Raw genomic sequence first — 16,098 nt, forward strand, 5'->3', positions numbered from 1 at the left:
ATTTTGAGTTCTAAATCACTGACTTAACCTATGATAGGTTCTAAATGGAACTACCTATGCAAAGATTTCTCGTGTATCTTCACCAAAAGTTCTTATTTTTTAATTGCTTTTGTCTGTGGTATATATGCATTTTGAATGAGCTGTATTAAAACTTGTATTTTCTTTTACCAATTTCACCTTTGTTATTAAAATCTCCACATATCAGTTTAGTCATTGTACAATTCTATTGTTTGGCCAGCCTATTAAGAAGTTCAGAGGTCAAGTTGAATTTTTTTTTAAGTAAAACAACACACCATTTTTTTAATTAATTTTCAAGTAACAATCAGCTTTTATAAAGTTTTTCTTAAGTTGTAATGTAATGATAGTGGGCTTGTCTCTGCCTGTGTTGGTCTAAGTAGGAGTTACTCATTTGGCTTATTTTAACAATATTTTTTTGTTCCTACAAAAATACAAACCACAGCCTTTTATATGGGTGTATCCTTTGATGCAGGCTGGAGAGAGTCAATGAACATGCATTTAAAGGGGAGCTTCTGGTTGCATTTGAACTATTCCATATGTAGTATTATTCTGTTTAAATACCCCTGGAGACAATTTTTTTTGAAAGGGACGTTTTCTTATTTTTTACAACCAATTTTCTACTGCACCATGGGCGCCGCCATTTATGTGTGGCTCTTCTGTTATGCGTGACATCATGTCACGGTAGGCTCAGACAGGTGGAACTATTCCGAGGATACAGCATCTTCAGATAATATCCTTTTTGGTTTGTTTTTGTCTGCTGAAAATACATGATTGAAATGGTAAATAAAGAAGTAGCCTGAGGTAGGCCTAGTTAGGCATATACAACCCTAAATTCTAAAACCCCATTAATTAAACTAGGTAAAAGGACTAAGTGAAGGCCCTTATCAGTTCATGGACACACACACATTTAGAAAACTGCCGTTCATCCCAACACGCCATGCACATGGCGATTGACGAGAATAAATTTCAATTCAAATGCATAAGAGTGGTGGCACCATACAGGTAGATAGCCACCCTATCTTCGTCAGTACCATGGTCTGTTCAGAGGAAATTTAGTTCCCAAAACATATTAATATATATAAATTTCAAAGCCATAGCTAATAACCTGCTCCTAATGTCATCTTTTAAATCTGTTGGCAAGAAATGGTCCGAACAGTCAATGGTTTGCGTCGTAGGTTGAAATGTCTTGATGTTGATATCCTCCCTACGGAGAGCCATCAGCCTGTGACTTCATTTCTCTATTTGGCGGAGTCCTGTGGAATGATATGCCTTTTGGACACTTGCCAGAAGTATTGGCACAACCAAATGCCATACAAGTTGGCATAATTGACACTATTTAAATCACAATTCACCTACAACACGAGGACAATACCGAGGACGAATACTCTACAACACGTGTGCTTCACTGTGCTTGTTATTGAGGCGACCGCTACGCTACGTCATCGGTACTAATCCGCCAGATGGCAACATAGTCGAATCCTGGATAAATGGCGCTTTCCATTGAAGTACCGCGGCACTAATCTGAAATTAAATTGTAAAAAAATGGGATTACGTACAGATTCAAGCAATGGCTCATTTTTTAGTTTATTAAAAGTTCTGTTTGACAAAATTTAATGGCTATTAACCAGAAGTTCCCCTTTAAGGGCCTTACACAGGGAAATACCCTTTACTCACCTGTCATCACAAAACACTTTCTCCAGCTGTCACCCAGTGCATAAATTATGCTTTGCTCACTGCTAAGCTGTCTTGAACTCAAGTACAGTATTTCCTTGATTATTCACAATATTAGATCTAAAGCTTTTGCTGATACTGTATGGGAAATTTGTAGTTTCAGTACTAAAACAATGCAAAAGTAAAATAGTAATTTGTATAATTTTTCCTATTATGTCACTAGACAGTACTGGATATATGCGTATAATAAAACACCAAATACACTATACAATACTGTACACATAAAAACTGGAAAAACACACCCTTACCTGTGAGCAATGCCAGAACTGCTTATGTAGGCCAACTTGAAAACCTTGGGAGGAGGGTTTACAAGTCCTCCTCTGCCTCTGCCTCTGGTTCCTCCGGGTCACAAAGTGGTAAACTGGTCAGAAGAGGTTTTGGGGTGTCTAGAGTGTCTTCAAGAGGGAGTAGACGCATCAGATGGCTGGCTGGAAAAAACTTTGCACCTCAGCAAAGACTGCTGGGGGGGGGGGGGGGGGGTGTCAGGGGGTTAGAAGCTATCGAGGGTACTCTGACAAAAAGAACAGTGGTTTTCTTGCAGTCTTTGGCTACCACATTGCTTCAGCAAACTCAAAGGCTTTAGCAAAACAGGATTAGGGTTCTCCATCAGCTTGATGAATTCATCCAAGTTCCTCCACGTCTCTTTGCAGGCTGGGGTTGAGTGTGCATTAGGGTAGTTGCTGGTGTTGTCATTGTTTTCAGGGGCTTCATCCTCCATCTCACCAGCAGCAACTGGTATTTAGATGTTGGACATCAGCTGGAAATCAGGATCACCATCATCATTTTCCAGCCACTCTAGTTAGTATGTCACTCTCAGAAACATTGTTGCCTTCCTTTATGAGCTGGGCACAAAATTGTCAACATCATTACTTTGGAAGTCGATCCCCCCTTCAGGATAGGGTTCCCTGCATGCTGCAAGGTCTGCAAAGTTACTTCTTCCTATGCATCTGCGAAGCTGTAGATGGCAGACTTCAGTTATTACTTTCAGAGATGCTCCGAAGTTCGTTGACTTGACTTTGCATCCAAGCCTTGCTCCTTTTCTCCTCATTGTTGAACACCATCACCACCTCCTCAGAGAGCTTCATGCAGTATAGCTGTTTTGTTGCAATTATAATACCTTGGTCCGTTGGTTTTATAAGTACATTTGAATTAGGAGGCAAAAGCAACCTATGTCACCAATCTCCTGGGTTGTGGTAAGCTGTGCAGGCACATTGTCCATGAAAAGCAAAACCTTCACCCCTGGTTTCTAGTATGCCAAAACCCTGTGTCTGATGATGAATAACCTACTTACAAAAGTGGTTATTGAACCAATCACAGACAGTCTTGGCAGTGAACCAAGCCTTTATCAAGTAACCCCAAATCACTGGATGACTGTCTGTCAACCCCTTCAGGGCTTGGGGTTGCTTTGCACATTCAACTACCACAGGTCTGCCCCAACGACTATCAAAAGTATTTGCACATAACAGCAGACACACATTGCTTGGAAAGCTTTCTACACAGTAATTTCTTTTCCTTCTTATTAACAAAGGTGTTAGTGGGCAAAAAGCAGTTAGAGCAGACCAGTTTTGTCAGCGTTGTTGATTCAACTGTGCACAAAGCCTTTGCTTTCCATCAATCTAAATGTCTGCTGAAATACCCTCTCTCTCTCTCTCTCTTCTCTCTTCCTCCTCTCCTTCTCCTTCCTCTCTCTCTCTCTCTCTCTCTCTCTCTCTCTCTCTCTGGTCAAATTTTGAATCAAAACAGCTAACCCTCATTGGATAACCCAAGTCAAATGTTGAACCAAAACAGCCAAACCTCAGACACCTTTCAGTCTGAGACCCCAAGCAGAACTGCAAACTTAGTAGCAGCCAACAACTCAGCACCATGCACATACTGACCTCTGCTAATGAAACCAGATCCAGATCGATAGATCAATCTTGTCAGTGGGACTTGGCTATGACCTTGGGACTAATCTTAAGGGGTTTTTTTTCCAAGCTTGTCCCTTGTGCTCTCGATGTCATGCAAGGTAGACCATGCTGTGGTGTTACTCCTGATTTGGGGTCATGGATCAGGTGGCCTTGATCCTCAAGATGATATCCAGCTGCTTTTAGAATGTCAGCACCTTCCTGACCCTCTTAGGAGTTGGTGGGGCCATGCACAGAATAGTACATAGCAAAAATAGCCTGTTACACTACAAGGACACTCATAAAAGTCACAAAATCAATGGAAAGTAATGTGACACAAGGCAAACACAGCAACTGTTAAACACATGATTACCAAGAAATGACATGTCACTGGACAAAGCAGCAGTGTATGTCTTGGAACAAGTGTGTTGGAATCATTGTAGGCAGCCAAAGAGAGAAGGAAACTTCTATGATGCTGTTATGATTGATGCTGTTTTTTATGCACCAATAACAGTCTTGAAAGCTCCCAAAGCACACGAGTGTGCTTCCACCCATGAAACTTCTATGGCGTGATGATGTTTTATATAACATTTATGCTTTTAAGCCAACGATAGTGAGGGCTTCCAAGCTCCTATCCATCCCCCCTTTTCCCAAACAGAATTACCCTCAGCCTAACCCCCCTTCCCACAATACCCCTTTTTTGCCATCCTGTAAATTGTTGATAGCATCTCCATTGCATTTTTCCACGTACATAGTGTTACCAACAAATGAAGGCTTTATTTTTATCTATTGTAAATGTATTCACATATATTTCTGGGACAACACTTGTTTGCAGATAAGAGATCTTGTTCCTTCTGCTACAGCTATGAAAACTCTTCTTGCCTCAACTGGGCTTCCAGTGTTTCAAGGAAAACAACACTTGAGCCAGGAAGGGAATGAAGTGCAAGTGCTGGCCTTCCAACTCTTCTCATAGGACTTTAAATGAGCATTCTTCCCAGCCTCTGTAGGGGGGGGGGGGGGGGGGGGGGGGGGGGGGGGGGGTGGGTGTTGACTCTCAGACACCTATGCATAACCAATCAGGGACAAATGAGTTCTCCCAGCTGTGTTTTGCCAGAAACACCCAGTCAGCTGGTTTGCTCAAGACAAATCCCCTCTCAGTGTGCACCCTTACTGGGGATAACCCATTAACACACCAGTGCTACTCCCTGTTCATCTCATGGCTCACCACTGGCTTTGGGGTTGTGTGTGCTTGGCAATGCACATGCTTGTTCACCTATACCCTCCAGTTTGGTTATCTTCTCAGAGAATCGTATGAATCGGCTGATTACATATCGGGACATCGTTCCGAGTATGGTTTTCCTTAACTCATGGTGTTTTGCCTAGTACCCTCAGTTCTGATCAGGTACCAATTCCCTTAGAGTGGGCACACAAGCAGACACCTTCTTCTACCTTTCCTTTGGGACAGGATCCTCTGCACTTCTGAGGATTTGGTTGGACTGAATGGCCCTCAGCCTCCAGAACCCTGAGAAGCTGAGTTAGAGAGGCATTTTTGAGAGATAACACTCATATGAGAGGCACTTTTGAGAGATTGCACTCATATGTGAGAGTAATATTCTGAGGGAGGTTTCCACTGCCCCATGCCTGGTCCCAGTCTCATCACTTAGGGAAGTTGGTCAGGTTGCTATGGTTCCAGCTTGCCCTTGGTGTTTTGGGCCTGAGGTCAGACAGTTTCCTATCCAGATCAGACAAGTTCCTTCCCCTGCCATTGACCCACCAAAGGAGGTTCTGTGTCCCAGAGAACTTGGAAACTCCTCCATTGCATTTGGATTTGGCGGTCTACAAGCTGATGAATGACCTCGCTCTGGAGAGAGACTGACAGAAAGGTACTCTCTGGCCTTTGGAGTCAGAAACCATGGATTTTGTTACCATGGCTTCTTTCCAGGTGACTGATAGCTCAGCCTTTGATTGAACATGGCAAAGTTCACTGTCATTGATGTCTCATCTTAGTGAGAGGGCAAAGCTTTTGAGGTTGCTGGTTTTGGGAGGGAAGGTGCTGACTTTCCTCATGCCAGCACCAACTTGTGGGTGAACTTTGTATTTAGGAGACCAGCTCCCTTTGAACAGAAAAGTATCACATCTAAGTATGTAATTAGCTTAGTTTTATGTCCAAAGTATAAATATAGAGTGACTGGTCTCTCCATAATACCTTTGTATCTACCCTACCAGAGCAGCAACTAAGGCTAACCTGCTGGATCAGCCTAAGATATGTACAGGTAATCACACAGTGAGTTCCAGATCTTCAAGTTGCATCTTCTTCCACTCTTCTCTTACATGGGTTGGACAGGAGGTAGAGCTATACTCTGAAACCATTACAGGCAGTCCCTGGCTTATGACAGGATTTCCGTTCTTGAGACACGTCGTAAACCAAAAATCGTCGTAAGCCGTAAAATGAAAAAAAAAATCCTAAGAAAACCTTACTGTTATTGCTTTGGCTGTATTAAAAACTATGTAAAGTGCATCTTTATTGCATTTTTCATCAAAAAACCTTCAAATGTTGATTATTTTGCATTTTTGGAGTCATATTTCTTCTGCCAGATTGGTGTCGTAAGTGGCACAACCTTGGAACATGCGTCGTAAACGTGGAAATAATTTCTGAAAAATATAATTGAAAAGCGTCGTAACCTCGGAACATCGTGGGCTGAACCCGCTGTAAGCCGGGGACAGCATGTACTTCTTATATAGTGTATATAGTGATATTACTTGATTCACAGATTCTTCCCTACTTGAATGAGGTTCTGCTTCTTCCCTTGGGTCAGGGTTCCTCTGCAGTGACATCCCAAAGCCAGAGTCATTGATCCTCAGCTTGCAGTGGTGACTGGGGTCATGGGGTCATGGCATTTCCATGTGGTTTCTTCAACATCCAGTCTGTGGAAGGAGATGGCCTCCCACCTAATGAGTCTCCTATATAAAAAGGAATGGGTTGTATCTCCATAGGAACAAATGACATTTAAAAAATAATTTTTATTTTTGTTAGATATTCATGAACCCAATGCCTTTAACATTGGCTGAACTCAACCACCCTGCTTTATCTGAAAGGTGTTGAAGGGAAGTGCTTGATGACAACAGGTGAGTGAAGGTTTTCCTACCTGCCCACCAAGTCCACCTGTCAACTAATACCTTAGTTTACACTGAGAGATACTCCTATATCAAAGGCTCTGGTATGTATACCCTGGAAAAGTATAAATTTAAATATCTATCCTCTGCTTTTTCCAATGTAAATTTAGTGTTCATGTGCAACCCTTTATTTATAATGTAATTCTGGAATTCTTACCAGAACCAAGCCAGTGAAACATGGCATATGGAGGGAGCCTTGTTTAAGAATCACACACACTTCAAATGAGGGGCTAGATGTTGGAGAAACTCCCATTTATCATAGTTGTATTCCACTTCTGCTGTACCCTCTGACAATGATCTGAGTGGTCAGGCACTGCCAAGTGTTAATGCAAGTACTAACTTCTTTTGTCCAACCATAGGAGGAGGAACAAGTGGTTGCTTGTAGCAGCTTATTTGATGAATGATGTTAAGAGAACTGTACTTTATTGGAAACCAGGGTCTGTCATTTTCTTCATGATTAATCCCATTCTTCCTCTTAATTTTTTCTTTTTGTCGCCTGCCCCCATTGACCCATGCTCAAAAAAAATCCTTCAAAATATGACCTGTTACCTAGAGATAAAAGTGGGACAGGTAGGTATGCTTATTACTACCAAGGCTAGGCAAATTTCTAGTGCTCTTAAACTGTTAAAAGGGTGTTAGGAGTCCTCTGAAATTTCTTTCAATGATATCTAAGACCACTGAGTAATCTGATGCCAGGAAGAAGTTGCAGAATGCAATCACTACAAATATGGCAAACAGGGCCAGCTTGAGTACTGTTGTCACGTATGTGAAAAGGGTGAATGGGAAGACACTCCTGCCTTGAATCCTTTTATATCCCATCGCTTTTCAACATGTACCATCTGGCCAAGACCAGTTATGAGGTAACTCTTTCATATTGGTTGGTCTGTCTTATGAAGCCCCTGGCAGGACCATGATTAAGTAACTCCAAAAATGGATTTTTTCAACATCAGAACAATTTTTTTATGCTTTACTTTTTCTTACATAGAATATATGTTCAATACATACATGCATGTATATTAAGATGATAAGCACCCCCAAGCTGTCTCTGAGACTTCTCGGAAGTTACTAGAGATTTGCATGACAGGTTCTTCCTCCATATTGGAGAGTTTGGACGTGGTTGTAACAACATACCACAGTTGTTAGTAATACCCTTGAAGGTTATCTTTAATTTTGAGATTCCAGGCTCTGATATCTGGAGCTGCTCATTGTGTCTGTACTTGAGTTGTTTGCCCTAATCCCCACCAATGGTTCGACACCTTGATGTGGTGGTGGGGCTTGTGAGGTGCAGGTGCAGCCACGAAACTAAGGCCATTTCTGAGCACCCTTCTATTATTTTCAGCCTTTCCCTTCTTCCCTTGTCAGGATGGACCAAAAGTTGATGACCTTGGAACGTTAATGGATGATGGTTGTGGCAACTCTCCTAATGTGATGGAGGGTGAGGATGGACAGCATTTCTCCTCACCTGTAGAATTCGAGTACCTGACGTGCCTGAGGGATCTGGTGTATAACAAGGTAATAGCCTCAAGGGGTGGCCACTTAATCTGGCATGCCACACCCCTTCTTTGTTGGTCTCCATTATGGGTGGAGGGCTACCTGGCTGAAAACAACACATTTTTATGTATTCTTTACCAGACCCAAAAGTTGATTGCAATTAGATTTGGCTAGTGGATTAACACAAGACAGTAAGTCTACCATAACAACAATGGCACCATATGAGCTATTAACAAGAATATAAAAAAATATGCACTAGATCATTTTGACCATAATTGGTCAAGATTTCTTGTTCTCAAAACAGAGAAAAATTTATTCCTCTATTTTAGAAAACAAATTATTAAGCATACATCCAACTACAGAAATGAGCTTCAGAGTACAGAAATTGAAAGAATGGCTGATTGAAGTCACAACAAAAGCCCAGTCAGCAACATTTCAAAACATAGAAATTCAAGGAGTAAATGTAATGGTAAAAAGTCATGACATGCTTAACTATGTCCAGGGTACAGTTGTACTACCCCAAATTGAAAATGAGGAGGAATTAAAAGAAAAGAATATATTTGAAAAAGAAACCCACAAAAGTACTGAGAATAATTTGTCAGTATTTACATATTTTACTTAACACTCAAGAACTTTATCTGTGCAGAATGTGCCATTGGATGATTCCGCCTTTTTGCAAGAGTGCTGGGTGCATGGTGGTCTGAGGGGCGCCCTGTCAATGGATGCTCTGGTTGCGGTGGCGCATTTGCTGTTGGCTGTGGAGTGCTCCGCTCCTGAGCGGGGTGCTCCGCTTGGTCCTCCCAGGGTCCCCCATGGGACTGTCCTCATCCTCCTCTGTGATACCAGCCACCTCCCTAGAGGTGGGGGAGCTTCCAGGTAGACGGCGTGAGGCGACGGAGTCGTCAGGGGTTGTCCGTGGTCAGGTACTCCCCGTACCCCGGGTAGGTCCCCCCTGTGGGAGGAGATGTTCCCGTTCTGGGGCCCCTCCTTCCCCCTTACTGGGACGGAGGTTCTCACTGGTAGAAGTTCCCGGGGGAGCCCTCCTCCGTCTGTTCCCGTGCGGATCACCTTGGCCGCACCACCTGCTCACCCTGGGACAGGAACCCCTGCAGAAGAAACAAGAGGAGAGACGTCTCGTCGGAGGACGGCTCCTTGTACAGATCACCACGTAGGAGGCACTGTCGCTACAAGAGGAGGCGTTATGGGAGGAGTTGAGGTCAATCTTACTCCTCCTCCCCGGATCGTCGGTCCAGATCTCACCGTCGTAGCCAGGACCCCAGGGGTCGGAGCAGGAGCAGCTGTCGCCAGGACGACTCACGTCGTAGACACCACCTCTCACCAGCCGCCTGGTCTCTGAGGTAGGTTCCCAAGCGCACCACTCCCTCGAGGTCCCCTCGTGAGAGGTGCCTCGCCCCTCCTGGGGTTGTCCTCTTGCGGCTCCGGTGGATCCTGTGCCGGTTCCAGTGGCCCCAGCGGCCCCTGCTCTAGCCAGCCGGGCTCCGCCCTATTCGGGAACTCTGCTCCCACCCGACGCGCATGCAGAGCGGTGTGCTCCCTCTCTGCGATCCCCAGGTGGGGCACCCCCCTCGTCAGGAGGGTGGCCCATGACAGCCCTCCAGCTCAGGCACCTCCCGGGGGCGTCACAGTTCTCAGTAGAGGGCCCTGGTTCGACCCAGCAGCCCTCCCCTCCCCTGTCCCCGCAGTCGGTGGCAGGTCCTTCCATGTCGAGGGGAGATTTTGAAGAGGATGCCTTCACACAGACCAGTCTTCAGAGCCCCCTGGAGGTCCATGTCCCACGGACGAGGGCTCGGTGTTCCATATGCTGCTCGGGGTGATCCGAGCGAAGAATGGGTTAGCAGAGCCCCCTGCCCCCCTGACTCCAGGAGGGCCTTGGCTATGGAATGTCTCTTTGGGGGGGGCAGGTAGATACTAAGCCTTCCCTGTCCCTTCCCCAGGCGCCGTACTCGGCCGAGGCGTTGGTGCAGGTTCAGGAGGTTGTGGTGGGGCCCAAGAACTCCCTGAGAGCCCAGGGCTCACTGAAGGTCCTCCCGGCGGCTAAGCCAGACAGGAGGTCGTACGCCCCGGAAGGTATGTACCTGGCTCCGAAGTCAGTGGAGGGTCCTCTCAAGGCCCTCGCTCCAGGTCTTTCAGAAGAGAAGCTGTTGGCAGGCCCCGTCACCTTCACTCAGCAGGAGGCCATGGCATCCACAGCATGGACCTCCATCCATGTCACGTCGTGGCTTAATCACTGGATGGGCGCAGTCGCCAGTTTTGCTACGGAGCACGACCTGCAAAACGAGAACGAATTGGCCGCTTTCAAGGAGCTGGTTCTGTCAGGGGGCAAGTTGCTTGGCTTCCTGACCACCCAAGATGGAGACCCCTCGCTCTGTACTGGCGGCCTTGAGGGAAGGGGACTACATGCTGTCCCTGTATCTAAAGGACGCATACTTCTAGATCCCAGTCCACCCCTCCAGCAGGAAGTACCTCCGCATAAGGTGGGAGGGAACGTCATACCAGTTCAAGACCCTCTGTTTCAGATGTCCACAGCACCGCAGGTCTTCACGAGGGTGTTCTCCTCCTGCGGTACCTGGACGTTTGGTTACTCCTTTCCTCTTGAAGGAGCAGAGGGACGAACTCCTGAGCCTCTGCGTTTGACTAGACATCGTCCTGAACTGGGAGAAGTCACACCTGGAGCCCATGGGGATGGATCTGGATACAGTAAGAGCCAGGGCCTTCTTGTCGGAGGAACGGATATCCAACCTGAGAGACATACCGACCCCCTTCCTGGCAGGCACTCCCCTCCCAGCAAGAGTGGCAGAGGCTGGTAGGCACCTCATCTCCATGGGAAAACTGGTTCTTCAGGGAAGACTGAATATGAGGCCTGTCCAATGGAATTTGGAGGACAGATGGGCCTCGGGCAAGAACAACCCATGGGAGCTGGTAGCACCCTCTCAACCCGTGGTGGAAGCCCTACGCTGGTGGCAAGGCGACTCGAACCTCCGGCGGGGGTCCCGCTGTCGGATGTACCTCCGGAGATGCTCCTATTCACAGACTCATCGGGGGAGGGCTGGGGAGCCCACCTACAGTTAGAAATGAGGGGCGGAGTCGTCAGAACGGGAGCGCGAGCTCCACATCAACAGCCAAAGAGCTCCTAGCCATTCTCGAAGCGCTCCAAACCTTCAAAATATATCTAAGACACAAACGAGTGGTCGTCATGTGCTACAACGCCACCGTGGTTGCTTATATCAAGAAGCAGGGGGGTCTGAGGTCATGACACCTGTGCTCCCTGGCAGAGACCATCCTAGAGTGGGAGGAGAACGTCAGAATCTCCCTGTCAGCAAGGTTCATTCTGGGGAAAAGGAACGTGATCGCTGACAGCCTCAGCAGAGATGGCCAGGTCCTACGGGCGGAGTGGTCCCTACACCCAGCAGTAGCGGCCGAGTTGATCGGAATGTGGGGCTCCCCCTCCATGGACTTGTTTGCGACGAACCTGAACCACAAGCTCCTGGTATTCTGCTCCCTAGTTGACCTGGGTAACTGGGTAACTGCAAGGACATCTTGCTGATTAGGGGCTTTGAGCAGGGATGCCTTCCCAGGTCGTTGGCAGTCCCTCGTTGGGACGTGGCCAGGGTTCTGGATGCACTGAAAAAGACCCCCTTTGAGCCCCTCAAGGATATTACATACAGGGAGCTCATGCTCAAGACAGTCTTCCTGTTAGCCTTAGCATCCTCCAAGAGGGTGGGGGGAGCTTCACGGCCTCTCCTGCCAGGTTTCTCACTCAAGGGGATGCAAAGACCTCACTTTCAGGTTCGTGCCATCCTTCGTGGCCAAGACTCGGAACCCATCAGTGGTGGATGAGTGGTTTGTGGAGTTCTCGATCCCAGCCCTGCCAAAGTCGGAGGATCCCAAGGACCTGCTCCTCTGCTCTGTCAGGGAGGTGAGGAAGTACCTCAGGTATTCAGAATCTGTTCATCTGTACCGGACGAGAGGAGAGGGTCTCGAAGAATATCATCTCCTTCTGGTTAAGGGAAACCATCAGGAGGGCCTACGAGGGAGCTGGTCCCCCCCCCCCCTCAAGATGCAAAGCCCCACGACATCAGAAGTATAGGCATCTCCCTGTCCTTCGCCAGGAACTTGGCCATCAGTCAAGTTCTCCAGGCAGGGGTGTGGAAGAGGCAGTCCACATTTACAGCCCATTACCTCAAGGATTGCACAAGAAGGTCCCTTGACTCCTTCGAGATCGGGCCTGTTGTGGCAGCCCAACAGAGGGTCTAGACCTGCTTAGGGGTTCGTTGTATGAATGGGTGTGTGTGTACGAGGTATATTCATCCTTCGTATCCTACCCCCTCCCCCTTCATTCCTTCCTGGGCCTTCGGCGTACATGACAGGACCCTTCAGTTATTAGGCGAGTCTATGTGAGTGGATAGTATGTGCATACAAACCATTGTCTTACGCACATAGTTATTTCCTCTCCTCCCCTCCAGTCTGGGTCGGTTCTTCCCAGCGGGGGATCCCCCCGTGCCCTAATCCAGCAAAGCAAGTCTCCCCCTCCTTCCTTCCTGAAGGAGGACAACCTCTAAACCTTAGACTGGGCCTTCCTTCCCTAGATATTCCTACCTCCTAAAGAATAAGTCTCCTACGATAGTAGTTTAGGGTAAGTATATGGCGTTGGAAAAAAATCACATTCTTAGTAATTTGTATTTTTCCTAGCTATACTTATCCCGAACTATGGAGGTTTTAAACCCACCCTGCCTTCCCCGGGTATCTGAAGACGGGAGCTCTAGAGGTATGGAAAGGACTGCAGGTCGGGTCAGAGGTCGTGATCTTCGACCCTGGGGCACGCACCTGGCTGGGGGCCGGGAGGGAATAACCAGTTTTTTCTGGTCAGTACCGGATTGACATCCAGGATTCTCCTACAATAGTAGTTCGGGGTAAGTATATAGCTAGGAAAAATACAAATTACTAAGAATTCGTGATTTTTTGGTGCTAAACAAGCCCCATGAAACTGGATCGCTGATAACCAAGGACTGCCTGTAATGTTTCCTTTAATTATAGATTGCATGTTTTAACATCTGAACAAAGTGATATATGTTTTTTCATCATTCCCTTTTAGAATGCTTTACTTAATCTGCTTATCAGAAGATACAAGAGTGTAATGGTTTGATGTTAGACAGGATGTAAAAAATAATGCATAATAATTTCATTCATAAGTTACTTTTCAATTTCTTGTTATGCATTTATAATTACTGACCAATTGAAAATGTGGATTGAATGTATGAAGTACAAGGAAATTTGTATCTTTCAGATATCGAAGAAGTACTTGATGGTGACAAAGATGATAGCGAGGAAACAGAAGATAGTTATTTTTGTTGCTTTTTCAAGACTGTGAAGGATCGAGCACTCTTGTAATTTACTTTGTTATACCGTTCTAAGCATGCAAGTTGTCTTTTATCCAAGAAATTTTTAATATTTGTAAGTTGCCAAAAAATTGGTTGGTGGATTAATACTTGTAGGTAACCAAAAGGAAGGAATGCTGTATTCATTCAAGCATGATGAAGTTAAAATCATTGTCTAGAAAATATAAAAATTGTACTTCCTTTTTTAAAATTTTATATACTGTTTTGCTATAATTGACTCCTTACCCATTAGCATATTCATTTCTTCTTATTTATTCTGCAAGCTAAAGTTCTTAATTATTATGGTTTTTCTATTAACTGTGGTTGTATTGTCAACAAAAAATACTGTTAACTTCTGATTAAAGGGATGTTGGCCATTAATAATCCAACACACTACAGTTATAGTACATCACTATGTATATACTTTTCAGCCGTAAATATTACTTAAAATATTTTGTTCTTTGAAAGAATAATTGCAAACAAGCTCCAGATAACTTGATTATATTGCATAGTGTAGGTACTTCTTAGCTTCCTCAGCAGATTTACAAAAATTCACAAATATACCTGAGTTATAATTATTATTTTATTCAGAAAGACTGATATGACAAGTTTTATTTGAGATTGTAAACCTCCTGGAGTCGATGATAAAGGTAGGATACCTGCTGTGTCCAAAAACTGTTTCATTTTGTGTTGTATACTGTGGCTTTTGATCGTCAGAAAATTCCTTAATGAAAATATTTCATGAAGCCTGCAAAGGTCACAGCAGATATATTTCTTAGAAATTAATGATGTTAATATCCTGTTTTTCTTTACAATAGGAATTTAACCTACCTTTTTTTATATAAAATATTTAAATTATTTTCCTAATACTTTATATACATATTGCTTATTACTGGATTTTATTACCCTAAAACTTAAGATTCCTACAGTTCACAGTTAATCTTCACATTTTTTAAGCCTATGGGAGTGCCTTGCTGGGAAGTACATACCTTTTCTTAATACATGTGCATATTACAGTACATTATTATTACAATTTCCTAATTGGATATTACTTACAGTGTGCCTTTAAATGACATTGCAGATAATACTGAAGGTTCTTTTTAGCATCCCTTTAACCCCAGCTGCATGTCTTCTGCCATTTAACTTGCCATTCCACCCCTGTGAATCTTCCTAATTAACTGCATAATGTTTAACTTTACCTTGCTCCAATTTTCATTGTTCATTTAAGAATAAGTCCTTTAGAATAAACCCTTGAGAGTAAAAATGTGGTGGTGTTTCTTTTTAATGATAATAATCTAGTATAAAAGAAGCTAAAACTGGTCAGAATGGTACATCTTGACCTACATAGTCACATACAGTGAAGCCTCAGATTTCATACATTTCAAACACAAAATTTTGACTGGTTTTGTACACCCGTTGGAAACACTTCTTCCGGGGCCCATTACCTTACTAGGCCCCCTACCGAGCACCCAACTAAGTATCCCACATGCTCTCATGACCCAGCCTGCCTTTGTTTCTTGCTGAATGAGCATCATCCAGCCATTACAAAAAAAGGCAAAACATGCATAGCTGATCTTGCTATGATGAAAGGCAAGTCTGCATCAACAATCAGTTCCATCCTAGCAAAGAAAAAAGAAATCAAGGACGCTGATGTTGCGAAAGGGGTAACTTTATCATCGAAACAGATTGCGACTAGTAAAAGATGTTAAGTTGCTGATGTGAATCAATAAACAACAGTTGGTGGGAGAAAGTGTATTGGAGGTGGTAATTTATGAAAAGGCAAGGATGTTGCATGCTGATCTCACTAAGAAAATACTTGCAACAAGTACTGCTGGGCTGGATGAGAGGAGTGGTACTAGGGGGGTAGAACTTCACTGTGATGAATTTAAACTCCTCTAATAACTGACTGTCCAAGCCTGAAGGATGAGCAGGAGCATTGTCCATCACCAGGAGGCACTTGAGTGGCTAGTTATTTTCAGGAGGCATTTCTTCCCATGGGGCCCACTAGGTGAAAATTTGCCTCATGACACATGCCTTATTATTTTTTTTCCTAGCATTCCACACCACACAATTTATTCTTGATAAAATTGTTTTTCTTGAACACTGGGAGTTTCAGAGTGATACATCAGTAAGGGCTTCACTTGAAAACCCCACTGGTGTTCCCACAAAACAAAACAAGCCTATCCTTCATATAGGAAGGTCGAACCAGGAAAAAATTTGTAACTAAATAAGTCCTTCAACAAGGTGTTCTGACAGGTCCCTGGTATTACCAAAAAAAAAATAAAGCAAAGGTCTGGGGCCACTAGCAAAAATTTTTAAGTGGGCAAAAGCCCACCAAAATTGCAATTAACTTTTACATTTTTGCCTTATACTACTGAACTATGAATTTTATCCAGAACATTATT

The 16,098-nt window shown here is 44.5% G+C and overlaps 1 protein-coding gene across 1 annotated transcript in view; it reads left to right on the forward strand.

Annotated features, from left to right (window-relative positions):
- LOC135223105 (protein zwilch homolog) overlaps positions 1–14,583 on the forward strand; it is a 293,258-nt gene extending 278,675 nt beyond the window's left edge. Inside the window, exon 15 of the mRNA XM_064261610.1 lies at positions 13,603–14,583. Coding sequence (XP_064117680.1) covers positions 13,603–13,706 — 104 coding nt within the window. The 3' untranslated portion in view covers positions 13,707–14,583. The remainder of the gene's footprint in view (positions 1–13,602) is intronic.
- The last annotated feature ends 1,515 nt before the right edge of the window (positions 14,584–16,098 follow it).

Source organism: Macrobrachium nipponense, chromosome 8, assembly GCF_015104395.2.
Source record: "Macrobrachium nipponense isolate FS-2020 chromosome 8, ASM1510439v2, whole genome shotgun sequence".
NCBI lineage: Eukaryota > Metazoa > Arthropoda > Malacostraca > Decapoda > Palaemonidae > Macrobrachium > Macrobrachium nipponense.